The following is a 22,403-nucleotide window of genomic DNA, read 5'->3' on the forward strand; positions in this document are numbered from 1 at the left end:
TGTGTGGTTCTCCTAGAACAGTTTGTAGGACTTGGGCTCATATGCACGAAGGGAAGGAAGTGCCATGGCTGTTACTGGCCACTAGAGGCTCTCAGGGCTGGGCAGGGTATGGGGGCTGTGTATATGTGATCTCCCACTACCCCCCACCTGGCCAGAGCTAAAATAATAAAATGCTGAGCTCACTGTTCCCCCACCCTCGTCCCCAGCACTGGGCTCCTCCTGCTGCTGAGACAGTGCTCCAGTAGCACTGACAAACCGACAGAAGGGGAGGTGAGAAGGGAAGTGGCCACCAGGACTGGTAGGTGGGGAAGGCAGGGGGCTTATGGATCAGAGCTCGGTGGGAGATGGGAGGTGAGGGGTGGCTCCTACTGGGAATGATATGAAGCGTGTTTCTGTTCTTGGCGTATGTTTCTGCCACTGTCCGTCCTATCCCCTAACCGTAGTTTACATTGTCAGTGCAAGTATCTCACACACTTTGTGGATCTTTCATATTTGGCATGGTGTGTATGTGTAGATTGTGTGTATTTTCTATAATGTAAAAGATTGTACAAGTTTAATCTTCCTGCTGTATTTAGAGAAACTTTATTGCATGTGGAGAAGGCATTTCCTACCCATTGGTCCTGTGTCACCTTCCCACCCAAAGCCAGGGACAAATTATGGGAGCTCAGTCCCTTCTGAGAGCGTACCACCCTTCCCCCAACCTGGAAGTCCCCAGCTCCTCTGAGCCTTTGCTTTCCCTTGGGCTTTAGTTTTAGCAAACATAGAAAGTGAAATCTTGATTCTCCCACAATAAAAGAGGAAATGAGGATAGGGTAAGAAAACTGCCTCTTTTCTCCCCACTCCCCTTGCTTCCTTAAGCCAGTATAGGAAAAAGACGATTATGGGGAAGAGAGGAGGAATTTCCCTGAAGCTCTCTGTATGCCCCCCTTCCTTTCAATAGGAACTGGGCATGGGGCCAGCTGTTGGCAGGGGCCCTGGCAGCTGTGCTTGGGCAAGAGGCACCGACCGCCGAGGTCAGAGGGGAGGGTACTGCCAGGATTTCTCTGTAATACAATGGGCAGGCAAATCCAGCTTGGATGTCTGGGATCCCCAACCAGTGGTTGAAGCTGGGGAAGCAAGAAGAAGGAAGCTCTGGTTCTAACTAAGCAACCTAACCTTCCCCCATATTCCTATGCCTGACTAGATTTCTAACTGCCAAGGCATCTAGTTCACTGTTCTGCCCCCTGGCCGGTCTGTGTCCTGCTGTGTCTGTGTGCACATTTCCATTATCCAGTCACTTTCCCCATGTCCCCCAGGCTCCGTGAGTGCCACACAGTGGGGAGGGGGTGGGGTCCATCATGTCATCATATCAGAAGGAACTGGAGAAATACAGAGACATAGATGAAGATGAGATCCTAAGGACCTTGAGCCCTGAGGAGCTAGAGCAGCTGGACTGCGAGCTACAGGAGATGGACCCCGAGGTAGGGAGCTGGGAGCAGTCTCCAGGCATTTGAGAAGGGTGAGGGGCCCTGGGTGGCTGAGATCAGGGCTGCCTACAGGGCTTGGAGTCTCAAGATGGCCAAGGAAAAGGGGTCTGCAGATGTTTTAGGGAGCCCTGGAAGGTGCCCCAGATCAGAGGTCCAACTTGCTCCCCAAAACTTATCCCTCAGAACATGCTCCTGCCAGCTGGACTAAGGCAACGTGACCAGACAAAGAAGAGTCCGACAGGGCCGCTGGACCGGGATGCCCTTTTGCAGTACCTGGAGCAGCAGGCACTCGAGGTCAAAGAGCGGGACGACTTGGTGCCCTTCACAGGGGAGAAAAAGGGTATGGAGACCCTCACGACCATGCCTACCAAAACCCAAATGGTTGTCTCTCAACTGTACTCCCCCCTCCAGCCTCCCTCTCGCCTTCCAGCTCCTAGCTGCCCAGGGACTCTGCCACCCTGAAACCTACATGCCATCTTTCACTTCTCCAACTTTTAGAAGAGATCAGGGGACTCAGGAGTCCTGATTTGGTAGAGGACTCAAGCTTTACTGTGGCCCCTAGGACCCAGACCTCCACCTCCCGGAGAAAGAAAGGAGCTGGATACAGGGATCTTAGGAGGAATGCCCTCTACCTGAACCATCCCTCATCTCCCCATCAGGGAAGCCCTATATTCAGCCCAAGAGAGAAATTCCTGTACAGGAGCAGATCACTCTGGAGCCTGAACTGGAAGAGGCACTGGCCAACGCCACAGATGCTGAAATGTGTGATATAGCAGGTGGGCAGCTGTGGAAAGTTGAGGAGGGTGACGACACCAGGGGCGGGGGGGTCCTACCCAGGGCATGGGACTCATGAGGAAAGCCTTGGACAGGACATGGATGTTAAAGAAAGCCTCAAGGTCGTGTTTTTTTTTTTTTTAATGTATTAGTTCATTCATTCTTTAATTTAGTAAGTTCACATCTCAAAGGCAATTTTACAGGGATCATAAAACAGGTAAGAGTGTCACTAGCCTGGCTGAAAACAGGAGGAAGTGGGACAGACTCCCTCACCCCTTTTTTTGGAACGTGTGGTCTTTCCTTCCTTCCCCCTCTAGGGGTTCCTTAGGAACCCTCCCTTAGCCTGGTCTTAAAGTTTTTTACAAATCACACCTTGAGCAGCTCATGGAAGGGAACTCTGGGACCTAGGGAGAGCGGGAACCTCTTTGGAAGAGTGGGAGAGGTCAGGCTTTAAAACTGCAACAGGGGCAGCCTCAGTGGCTCAGCAGTTTAGCGTTGCCTTCAGCCTGGGGTGTGATCCTGGAGACCCGGGATCGAGTCTCGTATCGGGCTCCCTGCATAGAGCCTGCTTCTTCCTCTGCCTGTGTCTCTGCTTCCCTCTCTCTTTCTCTGTGCATCTCTCATGAATAAATAAATAAAATCTTAAAAAAAAAAAAAAAACTTTAACAGATTTAGAATGAGGAAGGGATACTGGGAACAAACCCCTTCTCATTCCCTGTCCCCCTCTACTTGCTCTCTCCAGCAATTCTGGGCATGTACACACTGATGAGCAACAAGCAATACTATGATGCCATCTGCAGTGGAGAAATCTGCAACACAGAAGGCATTAGCAGTGAGTGTGTCTGGGGGCACAGCACCCAGGACTTTTGGCAGCCAGTCCCAAGGTCTGCGGGAAGGTAGCAAAGGGTAAAACAGGGTGATCACGGAGAGGATGTGGTGCATGAATAATAAGAGAACCTATGAGGAGGAGACTGTGGGGGGACAGGCTGGGGTTTCCTTCTGGCCCTCACCCACCAGGTGTGGTACAGCCTGACAAGTATAAGCCAGTGCCAGACGAGCCCCCAAATCCTACAAACATTGAGGAGATCCTGAAGAGTGTTCGAAACAATGACAAGGAGCTGGAGGAAGTTAACCTCAATAACATACAGGTATCTGACCCCCCCTACACCCATCCTCCAAACACTAAATGCCCATTTAACTATGTGAGTCCCAGATATATGAGTCCCTTAGCCTGCCATTTCCTCTTCCCCTCTGTCAGGACATCCCAATACCCATGCTAACTGAGTTATGTGAGGCCATGAAGAAAAATACCTACGTCCGGAGCTTCAGTCTTGTGGCCACAAGGAGTGGGGACCCCATTGCCAATGTAAGGCAACTTGAAATCCCTAGCCCTCTCTCCATACTTTACCATGCACCCCTGCCAGGGCTGTCATAAGGGTTTGTGCTGGGGATGCTTTTCCTATCATGTTCTCTTAGGGTAGCCTACGCCCAGTCCTATGGCTCATCACTCTGAAATCTTCTGATCACCTTCTCAGAGAGCCATGGCCCTCTCTACCGCCCCACCAACTTCACTGCATGCCTACCCTCCCCGCTTCCCCTACTACCTGTGCTCCCTTCCATCTCCTTGAGCCCCACCTACAGCTCCTCAAGGACTCTTCTCAAAGAGCTGTGTTTCCCTCTTGCTCCTGTTCTTTCTCTCCTCAGTCATCTGTGAAACTATCCCCTAATCCTAACCCAAGTCCCTACTACCCAGGCGGTGGCTGACATGTTGCGTGAGAATCGTAGCCTCCAGAGCCTGAACATTGAATCCAACTTCATTAGCAGCACAGGGCTCATGGCTGTGCTGAAGGCAGTTCGGGAAAATGCCACACTCACTGAGCTGCGTGTAGACAACCAGGTCAGCATTACCTTCCTCTGGTCTTTGCATTCAGGTAATACTCACTGAATCTCTTTTCTGGAGCAGCCCTTGGGTCAGGATCTCATCTAATTTTGTCTGAATTCTCCTCTTCATTGTCTCTATGAAGGGAGCCAAGTCAGCACTTCTCATCACCCACTCTGATGAAACAAGCTTCTTTGACCTCCCAAAGGGTTGGTGGTGTGGGACAATGAACCAGGCAGAGAGCATGGCTGACAGGTCTCATCTCTCCTTCCCCCAGCGCCAGTGGCCTGGCGATGCAGTGGAGATGGAGATGGCCACCGTTCTCGAACAGTGTCCCTCCATTGTCCGCTTTGGCTACCACTTTACACAGCAGGGGCCACGAGCTCGGGCAGCCCAGGCCATGACCCGGAACAATGAACTACGTGAGTAAATACAAACTTGTTGTGTGGCGGAAAGGGCAAATAGGTAGTGAATCTGAAAGCTTAGTGACTAATGGCCTGTGGGCTGCCAAAGCAATATTCACATGAGAAGTTTAAATCCTGTGAAAAAGTAGATAGAAAAGTCTCCTGCCCCAATTTATACCTGCAGAAAGGTGGAAAAGAAGCCAGACATACCTGTTTGTGGGCATGGCATTTTTACTTGCCATGTGGGATGGGTATGCTTGCTAGCCTAAGGCATTACCTCTTTATGAGTCTGGCCAAGGAACTGGAAAGGGGAAGATGAGTACCCTTGCAGGAAGCAAAGAGATAAAACAAAGACTTGTGTTTCCTCTTTCCTGTTATAGGCCGCCAGCAAAAAAAGAGATAACACTACCTTTTCCCTTTACCAACTAGAGCTGGGAGCCCTGAATACCTAAATCCTCATCTCTCCCCTTTCCTGTAAATAAAGGCCCTTCTGTCCACTCTGCCTGCCTCCCTCCTTCCTCGGGCTTTGGGGTGGGAATCTTGGCGCTAACCCCCAAGGGTTACTGCCAGTTCATCAGGGGATTATTTATACTCTGGGGATCAGCAGGCAGGGAGGTTCAAGTTACTAGGCAGAGGTGGGGCAGCTCCCTCCCTTGGTGTTCCCTGTGGCCCTGCCAATGCAGTTAGTCCCTTCTGCTCTCACAGGGTACCTACTACCCCAGCCCTCTTTTCAGATATGGGTAGGGCCCCTGGTGTCTAACTACAACTTCATGTGATCTGAAGGAGGAAAGAAGTTTAAGTGAAGGTGGGGAAGAAGGCAGACAACATGAAGGGCAAAGACCTCCTTCTGACAGACTTATTAATAGGGCATTGGGCTGCATGCAGCTGACGCTTGGCAGTACTTTGGTTGAAGGTGGGGGAGGGGTCAGAAGTATGGGGAGCTGTGTACATTTCAGGGAAGAATGGGCCTGGCTGTCCTGAAATGGGGGACACCTGAAATGGGTGGCTTGGTTGGTTAATCAGAGTTTGACTCTTGATCTCAGCTCAGGTCTTGATCTCAGGGTCATGAGTTCAAGCTCTACATTGGGCTCCACACTGGGTGTGTAGCCTAATTAAAAAAAAAAAAAAAAAAAAATCCACCAGTGAAATCCTGAAATGGGGCAAGGAAGTAGACTTGAAGAAAGTTAGACTCCTGGAGCCTGCTGAAATTTATTTGTGAACTGAAGGGGAAAAGAGGGTATCAGTCTAAGGAAAGGTCAGGAGGTTCCTCTTCATCAGAGTCAAACTCAACATTCTCATCTTTTACCCATCGACCTTGTCCATCTGGGATCCATCCAGAGCTGCAAATAACAGAAAATAGAATAAATCAGGAAAAGAGGTTTAAGAAGTTAATGGGGATAAGAGAAAAACAATTGAGAAGGATTGAAATAAGAAAACTCAGAAAGAAAAGAGAAAACTTGAAGAAAGTGATTCTGCATACAAACCTTCGAAGGGTGAGGTAATGATCCAGGGCTCGTTTCCTCGTGGGGCTCATGGGCACAGGAGATGAGACAGTTGCTGACTCCTTGGCCTGTGGGCCAGCTCCAGGCATGGGTTCCTTAGTGATCTTCCCACTCTCAGGCTCAACCTCTGGGGGTGGTAAAGGGGGATGGGAGACAGAGGGACGAGGGGTTTCTGGTCTAGGTAGAGAAGAATCAACGTCTATAAAAGTAGTAAAGGAAAAAGGCCAATTCTCCTATGACTCCCAATCCCTTACAGAAGTGCTTCCTAAACTGTGTTCCTCAAGATATTAGTAAAATGTCCTGCATAAAAAAAAGAATTTTGGAATCATATGAATTTTTAAAAGGCTAGTATAAAATTTTGAGGGTTTTTTTTTTTAATCTTTAGACTTTGTAGAGCCCTTCGAATATATTAATATTACTACTCTTCAAGTAGGATCACAAAGTGCCATTTCCTGGGGGACCTGGGTGACTCAGTGGTTGAGTGTCTGCCTTCGGCTCAGGTCATGATCCCGGGGTCCTGGGATTGAATCCTGCATTGGGCTCTCCACAGGGAGCCTGCTTCTCCCTCTGCCTATGTCTCTGCCTCTCTCTGTCTCTCATGAATAAATCAATAAAATCTTTAGAACAAAAAACATAGTGCCATTTCCTAAACTTTAAAAAAAAAAAAAAAGCAATATTCTCTTTTTTTTCTGAAATACCAGTAAACATCTCTGGAGTATTAATATTCCTGAGAATACAATTTGTAATACCTTTATCTTAGAGCCATCTATCTCCTCTGACCCGCCCTACCTCTGGCTTTCCCACCCCACAGACCTGTGCTTCCTGCGGCAGCAACTGTTATAGTGAGGAGCTCTGTGCAGAGCACTCTGGGTGGTAAGTCGGGTCTGCGTTAACAGAGGAGCCTGGTGTGGAGATGGGAAACACAGTCAGTGTCTTCAGAGCTAGAAAGAAGTCGAAGCCCTTCAAGCCTAAGATGTGCAGCAGGCCCACCTAAAACACACCCTCCCCTCCCTGATTACCTACCTCAGCCTTGATCTCTGACTGCCTCAATTCATTCTGCTGTCTTGGATTCTGCTCCATTCCCTTTACTGGCTGCTTCTTGCCATAGAAAAGCTGCAGGCCTGAAGATAGAGGGGAAGAGAATTAAAAACAAAACTGCAAGAGTGATCTGCAGAGATTTGTCTTCCCTCACTTACTGGACAGATGTTTCTTGCCTGCACGGTGAGCAGTCAGCATGGCCAGGGTGTCCAGTACAGGTCGGTGGGGACAGATAGCACAAGCAAAGCTGGAGAGGTGGGTAGAAGATATTCGGTGCCAGATGAGTGGGGTCTGGTTCCACCTGGACCTAGCAACCCTTTCCAAAACCAAACTCTAGGGTCTCCCAATTTCCACCACCCACATCCCTGTCCCTCATCCCCCATCAGAAAATCCTAGATACTCCCGCTCCCCCCTTGATAACAAAATTATATGAAGCCTATAACCGCAGCACCCTCGGGCTTGATCACCCCTCGCCCTCACCGTCCATCCCGTAGCATGAGCGCTTCATCCTCTGGGATATAACTGGCCAGCAGGTCCCCGACTCTCCGTTTCTGCAGGGGGTAGCCGGACGGGACCAGTGGGAGAGGAGGGAGGGGTCAAAGATTGAAAGGCAAAAGGGACCATGAGAACAGAGATCACGGGGCTAAGAAGGGGTCACTACCCAGCTCTGGTCGCGCCGGCCCCGCAGCTGTTGCCAGAGCAACAAAACAGCTCCTTCACGGGGCAGTGAAACTGTTCCCGATGCTCCCCTCTCGCGCTTACTTTGAGCACATTGAGTTGACTCGAATCATCCCCTTCCCTCTTGAAAGACATTACGACTGAGTTCCAGAAGCGAACAATTCTCCGGAGCCGCCTTGGCCACTCCTCTCAGGCCACCGTAGCGAGAGTAAGGCGTCTTCTGCCCTCGGGTTTCTTTCCGGTTGGCCTCCTTACTTCCCTAGAAGCGCCTCCCTAGATGCACAGCGCTCGCGGAAAGCCCGCCCACAGCCTGCGGAGCCGACCGCACTTCCCACGCGACCCGGCGACCCCGCAAGCGCGGGGCGTTTTGGGAAATGAAGTCTTTTTTTCAAAGGGCTTGCCACCCAGCTGGCTCCGGCCCTTGCATCTTGGCTGATTCGAGGCGTCTGGGGAGACAAGAACTTAAATGTGGAGACCGACGTTGAGGCCGTGACGGATTTGCTGAGGAGCGGGCCTTGGAAGATCTCTGAGTGGAACGTGTAGTACAAACTCTCGCGGTCCTCACGCGCCTCCCTAGCCGCCGACAGCCCACCAGGAGGGGGCTGGATTTATTCCTGACACTAGCCGACCAACCCCGGGACGAGGCGGGGCCGGGGTGTGAGGGGAACCTGGGAGGCCGAGGCTACCTGACCTGGGGGAGAGGGGCAAGCTGAGCGGAGTGTGGAGGGTAACTACAGTTCAAAGGTCAGAGTTCATAGTGGTGGGAGGGTTGAGAGTCAGCGGGGTGCTAATAAGGATAGACTCTGGTAGGGACTGGATCCTCGGGATACAGATTCGTGGGAAGGCTCCTGGGAAGCGGGACAAACGAGAGCCGCGGGGGCGCGAAGTGCCGGGGTAGACGGGGGAGTTGTGAGAGGAGACAGGGGAAAGGAACCCCCTGGATAGACGTCCCTAGCCCCCAGCCCTGTGGCTGTCGGCACTTAGCCAGGCCTCCCTCAGTTGCAACCCCAGCTGCCGGCGGGGTGAGGAGATGGCTTCGTCCTCTAGACAGGCCCCCCTCGGGGGATCAGGACTGCTACAGGGGAGCCGGGCTCGTTCTTACGGAAGCCTGGTGCAGTCAGCCTGCTCCCCGGTGAGGGAAAGACGCCTGGAGCATCAGCTGGCCCCCGGAGACACCCTGGCTGGACTCGCACTGAAATACGGGGTGACGGTGAGTCTTCCATGGTAGGGATGCAGACAACCACTCAGAAGAGATTATTCCTCATTAGATTGAATGACCCGGCTAGGCAGCTTCCCCTGAAATTTCCTAATTGTGTTGTGGTCTGACCCACCTTTATCTTTTTGTTTTCCCATCTCAGTGTTGCCTTGTCTGGTTGGGACAGACTCTGTGCCACTATCCGGGTGGAGAGGAGCTGCTTCTATTTATGCCAGTCTCTATTCTAGAGGTTTTACATACATTGGCCCATTTGTACTCCCATCCCCATCAAGCATACATTTGTTTACAGATGAAGAAACAGACTTAGATTGGTTAACCAATTTGACCAAGGTCAAATAACCAATGAGCATTAGAGTGGGAATTCAAACAGATCTGACTCCAAAGCTCGTAATATTAACCACATGGAAACTTTTTAATTGCAAGTGATTAAACATTTACAGCAAACAGTGGAGAGTTGGTTTCTAAGGTTCTTTGTGAGACCAGTGCTCTAACCACTCTAGATCTAAGTTGTTGGGGTTTTTTTCCCCAAAGATTTATGTATTTATTTTTGGAAGAGGGGGAAGGAGAGGGGAAGAAGGTGGGAAAATCCCAAGCAGACTGGCAGGCAAGCATGGAGCCCCACATCCATCCCAGGACCCTGTGACCAGGAGCTTAGCTGAATTCAAGAGTCTGTTGCTTAATCAACTAAGCCACCCAGGCCCCCCCAGCTCTAAGTTTTTAAAGTCCGTCTCTTCTAGTTCTTTTTTACTCCTCAGTGCTCTACTTTCTTTCCGGAGGGTGGCCTCCATGGTGCAAAACAGATACTCTACACCAGGCATTTCAGGCTGTTCATGGGGTATATTTGATAGCTGTAAAAAATACATTGCATTGAAACTGATGAGTTTTTTCCAATATCCTGTCAAATTTAGCCAACATTTATTTTTATTTTTTATTTTTTTAATTTTATTTTTAAGATTTTATTTATTCCTGAGACACTGAGAGAGAGGCAGAGACATATGCAGAGGGAGAAGCAGGCTCCCTGCCAGGAGCCTGGTGTGGGACTCCATCCCGGGACCCCAGGATCACACCTTGAGCCAAAGACAGACACTTAGCCACTGAGCCACCTAGGCATCCCTCTTTTTATTTTTAAGTTATTTTTTTAACTGACATTTTTAAAAAGATTTATTTATGTATTTATTATTTTAGATCACAGGGTGAGGAGGGGCAGAGGCAGAGAGAGAGGGAGAGTGAATGTCAAGCAGACTCCCTGCTAAGTGCAGAGCCAGATGCTGGGCTCTATCTCACCACCCTGAGATCATGACCTGAGCAGAGAGCAAGAGTCAGATGCTCAACCCACTGAGCCACCCAGGCATCCTTAGCTAACATTTCTGTGCATGATATGTTTAAGCACTGTTGTAACCAGACCAAGAGATCAAAACATAAATAAAATGTAATTGTTGCCCTCATATAATTTGCAGTCTAGTGAGAAATGTAAGGGGGAAACAGGTAATGATTGCAGGTGAGTTTGTAGAGGTATTAACAAAGGGTGGGAAATCAGAAAAGATTCATTTATATTTGGAAAGGGACGAGGGCAGACGTAAGTGTAGATTTTAAGTGAATTTTAAGGGGCCTTGAAAGACTTAGAAGTTCCTTTCTATAGCTCCTCCACAAACCTATACTCCTGTTGTTTATACCTTGTATGTGTTTGTCTTTCCAATAACCTGTACTTTTCTTAAGGGACAGAACTATTTTCTTTCCGTTTTATATCTCTGGAGTCTGGCAGAATCCCAGAACACAGAAGCTAATAGATGTTTTTTGAATGAATGAAAACATGGCTAAGATTTCCACAGATGGAGATTGGGAGGATAGGAAAGTGAATACTGCAAGTAGAGGCCATGGCCTAAACAAAGAAAGTGGATATGAAGGTGTTGAGCACTCCCTCCATTCCAGTTGAGTGCCTGCATATGTCCCTTCACCTGGCTGGGGCCTCAGTTTCCTTACCATTTGTAAAATGAGAAAGAGGTATTAAATAATGATAATTACCAGAGTTATTACCTATCCGCATCAGGCTCTCTGCATGGAGCCTGCTTCTCCCTCTGCCTGTGTCTCTGCTTCTCTATCTCTGTGCCTCTCATGAATAAATAAATACAATATTAAAAAAAAAAGATTAAAGAAAATAAGGAAAGCGAGGGTTAGGGAGATAACGTGCTACAGACTACAAGTCTACTTAATAGAGTTAACTAGTCTATTAAATCAAGCTGGGATTCAGACCAGGTTGTCTCATTCTAAAATCATCCCTTTGAACTATTCTTTCTCTCTTTTTTTTTTAACTATTCTCTTTAACTAGATTCTTTTTTTAAAAAAAATATTTATTTATTCATAGAGACAGAGAGAGAAGCAGAGAGAGAAGCAGGTTCCATGCAGAGAGCCCGACGTGGGACTCGATCCAGGGTCTCCAGGATTACGCCCTGGCTGCGGGCGGCACTAAACTGCTGCGCCATCAGGGCTACCCTCTTTAACTAGATTCTAATGGCCTTTCTAGCTCAGCAGACTGGCTCAGCAGCCTAGGACTCCTCTGGGGTTTGGCTTTGGTTACATCCTTTTTAAAGGTGGAATGATGTTGCCTTATATGGTACTTCTAGGAAATGAAAGCACCAAAAGATTTACAGTATTCATAGCATCTTGGAGTTAGGGACCTAGTTATCTAGGCAAAATGAAATTAATAGTATCAAAGTGCTTTGCAAAATAAAGCTGCAAAACTGCGAGCCAATTTTAACTTTTTTAACAATATGTTGAGATTAATCCAGTTTTATTTTGACGCAGTATAGCATAAGATTTTTACTAATATACTACATTTGCAGTTTCTATATTTTGTTATCTAGTTGATTTGCTCATAAAGCATTAATGAACTTCTGCTCTGTGCCAAGTTTGTGTGATGCTGAGAAGGGCCTTAGGATACAGGAACAGCATCCCTGACCTCAAAGAACTCAAAGAGTTTGGGCAAGACAAATATGCAAAAGGGTGAATAACAATATAACAGAGTAGGTATTATAGGGCACTATTTACAGTATACCGTGGGAGCCCTGGAGAAGGTTAACACAAAGGGAGTTATAGTTGATGAGAAGAAGTTTTCCCAGCAGAGAAGACAGTGGAGAAGTATTTCAGGTAGATAAAGACACAAAAGTGTGAAAGATCATAAAATGTTTGGGGAAAAAATGAAAAGTTCAGGATGGCAAAATATATAGATGGCAGAAGATGAGAGATGAGGTAAGACATCTTATGGGGGTAGATTGAGAACCCTTGAACGCTAATTTGACTTTTATCTCTGAGCCAATGGGGAGCCATAGGAGGTTAATAAGCAGGGTAGCAGGTTGATCAGATTAAGTTTTTTTAGAAAGATAGCTGTTGACCAGGGTGAAGATACATAGAAATGGAGAGAGGAAGACCAGTTAAAAAGACTGTTATAGGGTAGCCCTGGTGGCCCAGCAGTTTGGCGCCGCCTTCAGCCCAGGGCATGATCCTGGAGACCTGGGATCAAGTCCCACGTTGGGCTTCCTGCATGGAGCCTGCTTCTCCCTCTGCCTGTGTCTCTGCCTCTGTGTGTCTCTCATGAATAAAAATAAAATAAAATAAAAAAATAAAATAAAATAAAAAATAAAAATAAATAAAATAAAATAAATGACTGTTATAATACCCAGAGGAGAAATAGTAAGAATATGTTCTAAGGTGTTGGCAGGCAACATAAAGGTCAGACCAGATGGGAGAGAGATTTTTGCAATACTTTTGTTGAACAGTTGGGTATGGTTGGTCAAAGAAAAGAATGAGTTAAGGTTGGCATTGATATTTCTACCTTGGGTTGCAAGTGGATGGTAATGCCAGTCACTATGTTCAGTGATGAATAAATAGGTACTAAATAAATATTTGGTCAATGAAATTATTAGTGTGAAAAGCATCCCCAGAAGGAGTAAAAAGGCCCAGAATTCCATTTCTAGCTTTGTCATTAACCTGCTGGATCATCTTACACAAGTAACTTAACTTCTCTGAGCCTCAATTCCTTCTTCTTTAACAGAAGTTCTGAAAGTGAGGTCTAGGGATCCCTAGGAGTACCTGAGACTCTTCAGGAATCTACAAGGTCAAAATCATTGTCACAGTAATGATAACAAGGCTTTGTCTTTTTCATCCTCATGAGTGTACTGTATTTTCCAGAAGTTGTATGACATGTAATATTACAGCCCATTGAATGTAGAGGCAGATAGATGAATCTTCTGTAGTCTTCTGTTAAGTCAGATGTTAAAGTAACTTGCAAAAAAAAAATGTAAAACAGTGCCTCTCTTTTTGATCCATTTGTTGTTGTTTTAGAAAATAGTTATTTTTCCTTAAAATATTTGTTAACATGTAATGTTTGTTTAAGATTTATATATTTGGAAGAGAGAGAGTAAGAGTGAGCACAGGATGGGGGAGAGGCAGAGGGAGATGAAGAGAGAATCTCCAGCAGACTCCCCACTGAGCAAGGAGCCTGACCCTAGGGCTCAATTCTACAGCCCTGAGATCATGACCTGAGCTGAAATCAAGAGTCAGATGCTTAACTGACTGAGCCACCCAGGGGCCCCAGTAATGGGTTATTTTAAAATAAATACTTTTTTTTCATTTTTTTTTCAGTTTTACTTTATAATACTTTAAATGTTGATAGCTATAATCTACATTTGAGGAAAGCTTTTTTCCTCAGTAGTTTCTGATAACATAAAGGGGCCCTAACACCAGAAAGTATGGAACCCACTGATCAATAAAAGAGGAATACTGTCAACCCTTTGTATTTTAGCTTGGTTGTGATATGGTTAGATAGGACTCTATATAATCACTTTAAAAGGCATGAGATGCTAAACAGAAGATTGATCATTATTACTATTATTAATTGCGGTGACTTTTTTTTAAAGATGGAACAGATTAAGCGTGCAAACCGCCTTTATACTAATGACTCCATCTTCTTGAAGAAAACCCTCTACATCCCCATCCTGACAGAGCCCAGAGACCTGTTCAATGGTTTGGATTCTGAGGAAGAGAAGAATGGAGAGGAAGATGTACAGTCAGGGAACGATGAAGTTCGGCCACACTCAGCTGACAGGAAGAAACAAGAGCCAGGCTCAGAACGTGCTAATGGTGAAGTCCTTCCCACACCTGGCCGGGAACCCCCAACTCCCATCCATGACCTCTCTGCCTCAGATTTCCTTAAGAAGCTTGATTCACAGATCAGCCTGTCAAAGAAGGCTGCTGCCCAGAAGCTGAGAAAGGGAGAAAGTGGGTGAGTCTTGAATGGTTCATTTTAAGCCCTTCCACAGACTTCTCCATTCTTGTAGCCTTAGCTGACCAGGCACACAAGTAAGAGCTCAGTGTCAGCAGAAGCAAGGTAAAGCCTTTTGCCCAGGTGGCCCTAGGACAGCAACAGAGCCAGTGGCTGCTGGGATGGGTAGAGCAGCAGAAAATGGTTCTTTGTGCTCACTGGAGTAGAGGAGATGAGCGCTAATGATCCACGAAGGAGCATTCGGGTTAGAACTTAGCGAGAGGGTGACAAGACTCCATCTCAGAGCAAGCTGCTCATGTCTATTAGAAGGGGAGGACAGGGCAGCCCTGGTGGCTCAGTGGTTTAACGCCGGCCTTCGGCCCAGGGCATGATCCTGGAGACCCAGGATCGAGTCCTATGTCAGGCTCCCTGCATGGAGCCTGCTTCTCCCTCTGCCTGCGTCTCTGCCTCTCTCTTGCTCTCTCTGTATCTCTCATGAATAAATAAGTACAATCTTTAAAAAAAAAAAGAAAAGGGGAGGATAGCTTGCTCTGTACCTCTTCACTGGGCCCTTTTTCGGTTCTTGCCCTGATCTGTCATTTTGCCCCCTTTCCTCACCTGCAGGATACCTGGGGAGGAGTCAGGCCTTCCCCTGAGCTCCCCTCGGATGCAGCAGCGAGCAGTCCTAGGTCCGGTGCCACTCACCCGAACCTCTCGGACCCGGACACTTCGAGACCAGGAGGATGAAATCTTCAAACTCTGATGTCCCCGAAACTGATGGAGAGAAGCAAGATGTTGAAGGAGCAACTTGAGGGGGAGAGGAGCCTGAGGTGAGGCTCAAGAACACAGCTTCCCAGCCCACCTCCCTCCCTCCTGCCATCTTCCCAGCCTCCTATTGATCTAGAATTCCCTCGCCTGGGGCAGCTTTCCTGGGGACAGAGAACAGAACCCTCCTCAGTTTTTGGGCTGAATCTAAAGTTGTCCTTTAGATTCAGAAGGCTCTTTTTACATCCATGCTGCCTTTCCTATCCCTTTACCATTCCTTGGCCTTAGAGCAGGGAGGCAAGGACTCCCCCCAGCCCTCAGCCTCCGCCCCATTTCTGACTATGTTACCTAATTTATTTGGTGCTATATTGAAATAGTATTTATTTGCTATATCTTATTGTTTTCCTCTTGTAACTAAAAAATGGGATTTCTGTAAGTCTGGGGTGGGGGGAATCCAGGAACAGCGAGCCAGTGACTGCTAGTTCCTCACATTCCCCACCTTCTTAGACAAGCACGTTACTCAAGATGGGGCAATCAGTGATCTAGCCCTTCTGCAGAGAATGGCAGACAGTGCTGGGCCTTTCCCCCAACCTCCAAGTAAAGGATTTGGACTCAGTTTTGACTAACAGTTCACTCTAACTTTTTTATAACTTTTGCTCTGAATAAAAAGCAGCAATGTAGGGACCGGAACTCTCCATGCCACCAGTTCACCCTTCTAACCTGCTCCTCTCTTCAGCCCATGTGAGGCTAAGGGATGAAAGAAGAATTGCCTTGGAGTGTGAAGAGGACAGTTTGGGGGGAGCCTTTTTGTTGTGGGAGTTTCTTTGTCACACTCCTTCCCCACCAGACCCTTTTGATCTATGCCTTGCTCCCCCACTGCATATTTATTTGCAATTTGTAGCACTGATCTGCGGTACAGTTTTGTTTTTTTTTGTTTGTTTGTTTTTTTTTAGTTTCTTAACTAGAAGTAGGCAAGGGAACCCTAATGATACTTGGAACTATGTCTCAGTCTCCTGTGGAAATGGTGAGAGGTAAGATAAGTGGTGTTTATATATCTCTTGCCTCTGTGATGGTCAGAAGGTATAAGAAGCTGGAGAGATTAAACGTTGAGCCCTGTGCATGTTTTAGTAGTTTTATTTCCCCTATGAGAATTTCCCCTGCCCTGGCCCTTTCTTCCTGTGCTCTGGGGCAGAGCCTCTGGCATCTGTCCAGGCTCTGCCTGGAGCTGGAGGTCTAGAATGGCTCCAAAGGGCCCCCATACCCCCTTTCGTCTCTAGTGTCCCCTGAAGGGTTAGTTGGGCTATGCCCTCTTCCCTGGTCCTCAGGGGAGGGGCTTCCCTGCTTCGAATGTCCCTGATGGGGGAAGTAGAGATCCAAGTTTCACTTCGTCTTTTTCAGGCAGCTTTGTTTCCTGTCCTGGGGCTGGAGTGGGAGAGAGGCCTTAACCCTCAGCTGTCCCTCTTCTCCACCAGTAGTTTGGGGGTGGGGTGGTCTCAGAGGATTGCTGATGAGCAGGGTTAGAAGGCCTGTTGGCTGTCGTTTTCTCAGTCCGCCGTTTGGCCGAGGTAGAATGTGCTGGGCCCGGGCCTCAGAGCTTCCCCTCGTCCAGCAGCTTCCTGAGCCCATCGCAGATCTTGCTGCGGTGCTGAGCGAAGTCAGGCCCATAGAGGGCTGTGAGTAGGCCCGCATCAGAGAAGTGATCGAACACGCGATGGATGCGGCCATGTGACTTGGGCGTGAGGTGGTGCTCCACCAGCTCCAGCAGCATATCCCTGCACTCAGTCAGCAGGCCGGCCAGCACGGCAGCCTCGAAGGTGAAGTCCACCTCGCCAAAGCTGAGCGCCGTCATGGCGCCCTGACGCAGCTTCTGGCGGAAGCGGGCGGCCAGGGCCAGCTCACCGGGGCCAAAGCAGCCGCTGCGGTGCAGCACCGCCACCTTCACAGCCACCTTGATCAGGTCCTTGATGACGTGCTGAGCCTGGGGCCGGCTGTGTGTGTACTCTTTGGAAACCCGGTAGAGTTCATCCAGCACCTCGCTACTTGTCTCATCAATGAAGAGATGAGCCACAGACCGACCTGCCATCTTACTCAGCAGCTTCTTCTCAGCCTGCAGTGCCAGGCTCTTTGAGCTGAAGGACTCCATAGTTCCTGGGGAAGGGGCGCAAGACGGTATGTGGTCAGTCATTAGAAAGGCCACAGGCTTCCTTAGAGATGAATTTTCCTCCTTTCTCTGGTTTCTCACTGTCCTCTCTCTTTCTCATCTTTTCTCCCCTGGGCACCCTCAGTCCTCTATGCCTTATTCCCATTTCTTTCCCTAGAGTACTGTAGGACATCCTGATCACCACCCTTCCCAGAGGAGCAGTGACAGCTCTGGCTGGAGGTGTGAGATCATACAGGCCACTAGCCCCCATGAGTTAGGTCTTAAGGGGAAGTAGGCTGTTGCTGCGCTACAGTGGAGAAGATGAGGCTTACCTGGCAGATCACTTTCATGGCGACCATTGTGGTCGCCGGCCAGGAACCATACATCTATGAGGTGTGGCTATTACTCTCCTCGTTTTACCACTGAGCAAACCGAGGCTTGCCTTACATAATTTACCCAAGGCCCAACACAACTGTTTTTCTGAATCCGAAAGTCTGTGTGAGCTGCTGTATTATACTGTCTTTAAGGAAATTAGTGAGATAGGGGTCCCAGGAGTCCTGATAAAAATAGTAACTAACATTTATTGAGAACATCCATTCCAGGTGCTTTATGGGGATTGTCCCAGTCTTCCCAACCCCTTGTAAGGTAGATGTCCCCATCTTGCAGTGAGAACCCTGAAGCTGAGAGAAGTGAAGCAACTTGGCCACAGTCACTAGCAAATGATAAAAACAAGGCTTCGAACTATATAAGTCAAAGAAACCTCCTTCCCTGGAATTCTTTCAATGAGTTTGACTTGGGCTAAGGAAGCATGGCAAACGGGGCAGGGGGTACTGGAGGCCCATGGTCTTCTGCTGGGACCAAACCAAGGACCCTCCTGGTGGCACATGACTGCCACATACCCAGGGTTCTCTCCCCTGGTCTCTGCCTGTGCTTCTGGTTGTTTGCTTCTTACTTCCCCTCCACTGCTCTGCAGGATGTGGTTGTGACCGCAGTGAGGAGCAGCCTCACCCTCTCCCCCGAACCAAAACGAGAGTCTGAGGACACCGAGGAGATGGGTACCGTTAGGAGGACGGTCTGCCAGAGCTGTACCGGTCCACTGGGAACCTGGAACTGTGCTTTGCTCTTGGCCCTGCCTTTCTGGACCAGGCTCCGTAGCTGGAAGAGGAGATTGCTCCATGTGAGCCTGCCTTCCTCCTTGGCCTTCCTGTTACCCAGTTGTTCATTGAACCCGCGGTTATCTCACATTTGGTCCGCTGTCCTCTCTCTCCCTGTTTTAGCCTTCCTTTTTCTCTTGTCTGGGTCCTGCCCTGCGGTCCTCCGGCCAGGCTCTCCCTCTGGCCCTTACGTCTATCTCCGTGGCCCCTACGGTGTCCTCACACCTGTCAGTACTCTGTCACGCACCCACATCACCTGCGTGCCTCTGCCCTGCTTTGATACCATCCCAAACCAGGCCCTCCCTTCTGAGGCTGCCTTGCCCCAAGGAAAACTGAGCTGGACCGCTGCTGGGGACCCACGAATTCTGTCAAGTGGGAGTCTCACAACACGGAAGTCTCAGGCTGACAGAATGGAGACTCCTCTCCACCATCACCCCTAAAGCCTGGCCTGCCACTGACGATCCCTCACCTGAGGCGAGTGCTGGGTGCCAATCTTGCCTTCGCCGCTTGGTTCTGGGAGAGCTTTCAGAATGGAGAAGCTCCTCAGTGAGAGGCCCTCTGGCTTGACCCCGCCCCTCAAGCCCCACCTACCAGCTCTGTGCTCTACCTCCGGTTCATCACACTCTCCCTCAGAAGGTCTGTGGCCCAAGTGCGCTCTAGAAATTCAACACGACAGGTTAAAAGGAATAGCAGCACTCTGTAGGAAATAGTCTTGATTTTGTGAGGTTAGGAGGAGGCATTGCACATCCCCTGCTTTTAAATTGTCTGTCTTTTCATTTCCTTATGCCCAGTTCCTTGAGATCATCTTCTTCTATTTTTGTGGTGCTGGGAAGGACGTGAAGTACAAATTGCTGAGGTGGGGGTCAGTGGGGAAAGACTGAAAGTTGAATTGAGCTTAGGCTAGAGATGCCTGAGGCAGGCCAGCGACTAGCAGATGTGTGTTCCCAGAGTCTCTATGGAAGGTGGTGCTTGGTGCAGGGGTACCATGAGCATAGGCTTCCAGTGCCTGGCTGGGTAGGGGTGGCATGGACTGTTCCCACCCTTAATAATAGAGAGGAAGGAGCTGGGGCCAGGGCAGCCAGACCACGTGTGACCAGCAGATGTCAGCACAGCATTGAACCACTAGAGGAAACAAGCCTACCTGCCAGTGCTTTGTAGCGGCTATGTGGTTGCAGAAGTGAAGGTAAGTTACAGTTTCTGAATGAGACCAAAACATTTACTATCAAGAATCAGACAGCCTTGGGGTTGGTTAAGCATCTGCCTTTGGCTCAGGTCATGATCTCAGGGTCCCTGGGATCGAGTCGCTGCTTAGCAGTGGGTCTGCTTCTCCCTCTCTCTGCCCTTTCCCCTGCTGCCCTGCTCTGCTCAGTTTCTCAAATAAATAAATAAAATCTTTAAAAAAAAAGAATCAGGGCAGCCCGGGTGGCTCAGCGGTTTGGCGCCGCCTTGAGCCCAGGGCCTGATCCTGGAGACCTGGGATCGAGTCCTGCATCGGGCTTCCTGCAGGGAGCCTGCTTCTCCCTCTGCCTGTGTCTCTGTGTGTGTCTCTGTGTCTCTCTCTCTCTTTGAGTCTCTCGTGAATAAATAAAATCTTTTAAAAAATAAAAATAAAAGAATCAGCTTTGTCAGGGAGATAAACTTAAGCATATGTAACTACAATGCAAGTCAAATATTATCATTAACTTAATAGAAATTGGAAGAATAATGAGAGTAAAGAGAAGTTTAGATTACTTAGAAGATAATTTCTTTTTTTTTCTATTTTATTTTATTTATTTATTCACGAGAGACAAAGAGAGGCAGAGACATAGGCAGAGGGAGGAGAAGCGGCCTCCCTGCAGGGAGCCCAATGTAGGACTTGAGCCTGGGACTCCAGGATCACGCCCTGAGCCAAAAGGCTGTCACTCAACCACTGAGCCACCCAGGCGTCCCGTAGATAATTTCTGATAGGGCTGAAGAAGCAGAATGAGAAGGATGGATTCAACTATTTACTAGGCAGATATGGGAGAGTGTTGGTTCCCAGGCAATGGAAATAACCATAAGCCATATAACAAATAAAGGTAATATGGGGCATACTCAGGAAGTGCTGATTTATTCTGTATGTCTGCAACCCAGGTTGTTTAAGAGAGAAGTGAAGAAGGAAAAAGCATGGTAGGCTTTAACAGACTTGCTCAAGGGTTCACACTTCTGTGGGCAGTAGGGAGACATTCAGCATTTTGGATCAGGGGAGAGACACCAATAGCTCAGTAAGAATGAATTAGAGGCTCCAATAAGTTTTTAGCTGTGAGAGAGCCTGCTGGATCAGGGTTTAGCTTGCTTAAGCACAGGATGAGGCTTGATGAGAGACCTTGGGCTTTGGTGATTTTATAAGAAATTCTAGCAGAAAGGGAAGGATTGGGAAGTTGACTGGTTGGCAAAAGTTGAAGAGTAAATGGAGGTTCAGAAGTCGAAGCCATCCTTACAGCACTGGTTCTCCCTCTTGGAGGCAGTGGCTGGGTCATGTCCCCTTCCCTACTCCCCTCTCTCTTTGCAGGTTCTAGAGCTGAGGGCCCCTGCTACAACCTAGACAGGAAAATGCTGACAATTCCTTTGACTAGTATGATGGTAAAGGGATGAAGAGCAAGCTATTTTCTAGGTAGCTTTGGGAGGTGGAAAGCTGGACTGAGAGAAGGGCTATTTTTAGCTTGGGGTTTGAGGACATTTGTAGGCTGAGCAGAAGGAGCAGGTGGAAAGGAAGGCTTCCAAAGCCCAAAGGAAAGGGAATGGCTAAGGAACAAGGTGTGGGGGCCCACAGGAAAGAATTCCGGTGAGGGAAGTGACTACAGACTCACATTTGTTGAGTGCATTTTGCCCGACGTTACATAAATACCTCATTTCATTCTTTGGTACCTTTATGAGTTAAATGTCGCCCTATCCTGTTTGCTGATGAAAAAGGCTGAGGCTTCAAGAGATTCAATAACCTGTCCCTAAATTCAAGAGCCAGTTAACTGGCCAATGAGGGCCTTGTGTGAATCCCAAGCCTGTGCTTTTCCTGCTAGTTACTTCACAAGATTATGAGATGGTAAGTTTAGCCTCAGTGAATGTGGCAACATTCTACTCCTGTATCCTCTGATCAATTCACTGATCATACATTCTGGAGACAGTCATAGGTGGCATTACCAAACCAATAGGGATGGCGAGAGTCCTTTTTAAAAGAAATGTGCAATCTAATTGAAAAACAAGGGAAGTGTGAATACAGGAAGATGCAAATACAGATACTTGCTGAATCCAGAATTCTGCTACCAATTCCTTGTGCTCTGACTTCCAGCTTCTCCTCGTGTCTGTTCCTCAGCTCTATCTGTCCCCTTGTATTGTAGCTATGTTGCAATTCTCTTGGTTCCTCCAGTACTCACCACGTGTGGTTGCTGTCCCTCTTCTTCCACCTTGTCCTATGTTCTAGACTCTCCCACTTCCTGTCTCTCTGCCTAGAACTCTTGCCCCACACACTTCCCTTCCTACTCAACCTTCAGGTCTCAGCTGGAAAGTCAAATCTGTGGAGTCATCATGAGTCCCTGGAACCACATGAGACCCCTCTGATTTGTGGTCCTTCAGAACTGTGCACCTCCCTATTAGAATTACCCCCTTCACTGTAATTTGTGACTTTATTAGCCTATAAACTCCCTGAGGGTAGGGATGATCCTTAATGCCTACAGAGTGCCTGGAACTCAATCCAGGCACTCTGGATTGTGCTCAATCAATATTGTGCTCAATCAATATTGGCTGAAAGCATAAATTCAAAACCTATCCAAGAGCCAGGAGATAAGGTGGAACTTGTAGCAATATAATAGTCACGTGTAATACTATTCATTTAATTCATTCAAGTCTTTTATTTTCTCTTAATCTCACCCATTTTCAGTAACCTCTGAACCCACAGCATTTTCAGTAACCTCTGAACCCACAGCATATAATTAGCAGCAAATTAAAGAGAGAAAAGAAAAAAATAAAAAGAGGAGATTTTAGAAGCAAGAGCACTAATAATGAAAATTTACACAGATGAGAAGAGGAGACTAGGAAAACAAAGCAGACAAGTGAAAACTAGCATTTGTGGCTGTATAGCAGAGGAGCACACAGTATTAACCATGTATATTCTAGAC

At 48.0% G+C, this 22,403-nt stretch overlaps 4 protein-coding genes across 8 annotated transcripts; 2 read left to right on the top strand and 2 right to left on the bottom strand.

The window, feature by feature from the left end:
- The first annotated feature begins 147 nt into the window (after positions 1-147).
- Positions 148-5,023, top strand: TMOD4 (tropomodulin 4). 2 transcript variants are annotated; one of them, XM_041756501.1, is made up of 10 exons: positions 148-298; positions 1,296-1,460; positions 1,650-1,806; positions 2,126-2,242; positions 2,983-3,072; positions 3,258-3,388; positions 3,499-3,606; positions 3,994-4,137; positions 4,397-4,541; positions 4,904-5,023. In XM_041756501.1, exons 2-10 carry the CDS (start codon positions 1,338-1,340, stop codon positions 4,924-4,926), a joined length of 1,038 nt encoding a protein of 345 aa, XP_041612435.1. In that variant the 5' UTR covers positions 148-298; positions 1,296-1,337; the 3' UTR covers positions 4,927-5,023. The 2 variants fall into 2 exon arrangements, with proteins under 2 accessions (XP_041612435.1, XP_041612436.1); XM_041756502.1 differs by having other exon boundaries at positions 150-270.
- Positions 5,024-5,713: 690 nt separating this feature from the next.
- On the bottom strand, positions 5,714-8,019 carry SCNM1 (sodium channel modifier 1). 3 transcript variants are annotated; one of them, XM_041756504.1, is made up of 7 exons: positions 7,826-8,019; positions 7,544-7,614; positions 7,240-7,310; positions 7,049-7,146; positions 6,839-6,927; positions 6,008-6,202; positions 5,714-5,863 (listed from the first exon to the last, which is right to left on the bottom strand). In XM_041756504.1, exons 1-7 carry the CDS (start codon positions 7,874-7,876, stop codon positions 5,764-5,766), a joined length of 675 nt encoding a protein of 224 aa, XP_041612438.1. In that variant the 5' UTR covers positions 7,877-8,019; the 3' UTR covers positions 5,714-5,763. The 3 variants fall into 3 exon arrangements, with proteins under 3 accessions (XP_041612438.1, XP_041612437.1, XP_041612439.1); XM_041756503.1 differs by having other exon boundaries at positions 7,222-7,310; positions 7,826-8,017; XM_041756505.1 differs by lacking the exon at positions 7,240-7,310 and having other exon boundaries at positions 7,826-7,892.
- A 100-nt stretch (positions 8,020-8,119) lies between these two features.
- Positions 8,120-16,097, top strand: LYSMD1 (LysM domain containing 1). Of its 2 annotated transcripts, XR_005987994.1 has the most exons (4): positions 8,120-8,951; positions 13,871-14,235; positions 14,839-15,044; positions 15,933-16,097. XR_005987994.1 is itself a non-coding variant. In XM_041756506.1 (3 exons), the coding sequence occupies exons 1-3, from the start codon at positions 8,772-8,774 to the stop codon at positions 14,975-14,977; spliced, it is 684 nt and encodes a 227-aa protein (XP_041612440.1). In that variant the 5' UTR covers positions 8,120-8,771; the 3' UTR covers positions 14,978-16,097. The 2 variants fall into 2 exon arrangements, 1 of the variants encoding a protein (XP_041612440.1); XM_041756506.1 differs by having other exon boundaries at positions 14,839-16,097.
- Positions 16,098-19,602, bottom strand: TNFAIP8L2 (TNF alpha induced protein 8 like 2). The gene is made up of 2 exons (XM_041756507.1): positions 18,743-19,602; positions 16,098-17,127 (listed from the first exon to the last, which is right to left on the bottom strand). The coding sequence occupies exon 2, from the start codon at positions 17,120-17,122 to the stop codon at positions 16,568-16,570; it is 555 nt and encodes a 184-aa protein (XP_041612441.1). The 5' UTR covers positions 17,123-17,127; positions 18,743-19,602; the 3' UTR covers positions 16,098-16,567.
- Positions 19,603-22,403: the final 2,801 nt, after the last annotated feature.

This window comes from Vulpes lagopus, chromosome 5 (assembly GCF_018345385.1).
Source record: "Vulpes lagopus strain Blue_001 chromosome 5, ASM1834538v1, whole genome shotgun sequence".
In the NCBI taxonomy this organism is placed as follows: Eukaryota; Metazoa; Chordata; class Mammalia; order Carnivora; family Canidae; genus Vulpes; species Vulpes lagopus.